The sequence below is a fragment of the Oncorhynchus tshawytscha genome, linkage group LG18 (assembly GCF_018296145.1).
Source record: "Oncorhynchus tshawytscha isolate Ot180627B linkage group LG18, Otsh_v2.0, whole genome shotgun sequence".
Lineage (NCBI taxonomy): Eukaryota > Metazoa > Chordata > Actinopteri > Salmoniformes > Salmonidae > Oncorhynchus > Oncorhynchus tshawytscha.
Window position 1 is genome coordinate 12834843 of NC_056446.1, and position 2897 is coordinate 12837739.

The window sequence follows — 2897 nt, forward strand, 5'->3', positions numbered from 1 at the left end:
CCCCCCTCTTTCTACTCACAAGACCACTAGGCTAGGTTACATGGCATTGTTTTATTTTTTATTTATCTAAAACAGCATTCCCAAGTATATACATGTGTACAATAGTGTGCATCTATTAAATGCACCTGTCCTTTCTTCAAAGCATAGGCATAGGATGCTGAAGCTACTGTATAAATAGAGTCTCATTCTAATAGGCTACTGACGGGTGAAACCTTCAGGCTACTTATTTCAGAATCGTAGGCTCTGCATTGATTGTGATCTTGCATAAGTAAGCTAAAATATGTAAACCTGTTTCTATGTTGGACATCTGTGATTAAAATAGTGTCATGTTTTTGTGATATAAAAGGCTAGACGATAAACAATCCATATCACCTGAGAAAATATATGCACTGAACCCAACCAGTACATTACTCCATTGTTTGTTTCATTATTGAAACAGGTCATCGACATTGTTTTGAAACAAACTAATGACACTATATATATATTTTTTTTACAGGACAAAAATGGCAACTGCAACTCTTAAAGGCTTACTGCGCCTACTTGTGACTGCAATCATTGCAATAGGCTGTTTTGTGACTGTTTTCCTCGTGTATTTTAAACCGTCAGGTAACTGGCTTGCAAAGCCCATTGAATCATCAACACGACCAATTCAGAAAGAAGAAGAAGAAAATAAGGCTCATAATAAGACTATAGTTCTGTTATGGATGTGGCCTTTTGGTCAGTCCTATGATCTAGACACTTGCAGCGCCCTGTTCAATATTGAAGGCTGTATTTTAACAGCTGACCGAGACCTATACAATAAGTCAAGTGGGGTCATCATTCACCATCGAGACATAAAAAGTGATTTATCAAATCTACCACCATTGCATCGCCCACCTTTCCAAAAGTGGGTGTGGATGAATCTAGAGTCCCCGTCACATACTTATAAAAACCCAGGTCTTGGAAATATTTTCAATTTGACTTTGAATTATAGGCAAGACGCAGATATTGAAGTGCCTTATGGGTCAGTTGTATTTAGCCAAAAGGAGGGGGAAGCTTTCGTATTGCCAATTAAAACTAAATTGGTCTGCTGGATTGTGAGTAACTGGAACCCTGACCATGCCAGAGCGAGGTACTTCAACGAATTGCACAAACACATCGAGATACACACCTATGGCAAAGCCTTTGGAGAACACGTCAATGATCAAGATTTCCTGGACACAATATCCAGTTGTAAATTCTATCTTTCGTTTGAGAACTCGATTCACAAAGATTACATCACTGAAAAGCTGTACAACCCACTAGCTGCTGGATCTGTGCCAATTGCTCTTGGGCCACCTAGGCAGAACTATGAGAACTTTGTGCCTGGAGATGCCTTCATACATGTGGATGATTTCCTCTCTCCCAAAGAGCTGGCTAACCAACTCGCACTGTTACATACAAATGAACAAATGTATCTGCGGTATTTTGAGTGGCGCAGACATTTCAATGTCAAGAGGTCACATTTCTGGGCTGAACACACATGTCATGCCTGCGATTACATTAAAAGACACAATGAATATAAAGTTTGTAATAACCTTGACACTTGGTTTTGGGGTTGACGGCTCATTTGCTTCTGCAATGTTGTGGTTCGATGTTATGGTATCTCACGAAACGTATACAAAAGCTGAAGAACATATGCCATCCAGGTACTTACTGTAGGTGTGGAAGTTGAAAGGCCAACTCATGGAAAACAGAAAGGAAAACGCTGTGCACTGTTGCTCATGCTCCTAGGTGATTTTATAATGTTTCGACCTGAGGGTCTTCATCTGGCAGGATTCCTTTCTGTATCTCATGAAACATAGCCTGGTCTCGTGTGTGTGATAACCAGGACACATCCTTTGGGAATATGTTAACCTCTAGTGACACCCCATCCCGGATCCGGGAGCGTAATCATTGACTGACACTAATTAGCATAACGCAACGGACATAAATATTACTAGAAAATATTCCTATTCATGAAAATCACAAGTGAAATATATTGAGACACAGTTTAGCCTTTTGTTAATCACCCGGTCATCTCAGATTTTCAAAATATGCTTTACAGCCAAAGCAAGACAAGCATTTGTGTACGTTTATCGATAGCCTAGCATAGCATTATGTCCAGCTAGCAGCAGGTAACTTGGTCACGAAAATCAGAAAAGCAATCAAATTAAATCGTTTACCTTTGATGAGCTTCGGATGTTTTCACTCACGAGACAGTGAAATAGCTAATGTTCCTTTTTTCCTTTTTAGTAGGCAAAATAGCTCAGTTTGTTCTTCATGTTCGGCTGAGAAATCGACCGGAAATTTCGGTCACGACAATGCCGAAAACATATTCCAAATTAGCTCCATAATATCGACAGAAACATGGCAAACGTTGTTTATAATCAATCCTCAAGGTGTTTTTCAAATATCTATTCGATAATATATCCACCGGGACAATTGGTTTTTCAGTAGGACCGATTGGAAAAAGGGCTACCTCTGTATTTTACGCGAGAATCACTCTGAGAGCCATTAGGTGACCACTTACACAATGTAGCCGCTTACGGGTATTCTTCAACATAAAGGCGTAAAACTACGTCACAATGCTGTAGACACCTTGGGGAATACGTAGAAAAAGTAATCTGGTTAATAGCCCATTCACTGCTCAATAGGGATGCATTGGAACGAACGCAGAGCTTTCAAAACATGAGGCACTTCCGGATTGGATTTTTCTCAGGCTTTCGTCTGCAATATCAGTTCTGTTATACTCATAGACAATATTTTTACAGTTTTGGAAACTTTAGAGTGTTTTCTATCTTAAGCTGTCAATTATATGCATATTCTAGCATCTTGTCCTGACAAAATATCCCGTTTACTTTGGGAATGTTATTTTTCCAAAAATGAAAATACTGCCC

The 2897-nt window shown here is 39.4% G+C and overlaps 1 protein-coding gene across 1 annotated transcript; it reads left to right on the forward strand.

The window, feature by feature from the left end:
* Positions 1–503: 503 nt before the first annotated feature.
* On the forward strand, positions 504–1580 carry LOC112218062 (4-galactosyl-N-acetylglucosaminide 3-alpha-L-fucosyltransferase 9-like). The gene has a single exon (XM_024378660.1). The coding sequence runs from the start codon at positions 504–506 to the stop codon at positions 1578–1580; it is 1077 nt and encodes a 358-aa protein (XP_024234428.1).
* The last annotated feature ends 1317 nt before the right edge of the window (positions 1581–2897 follow it).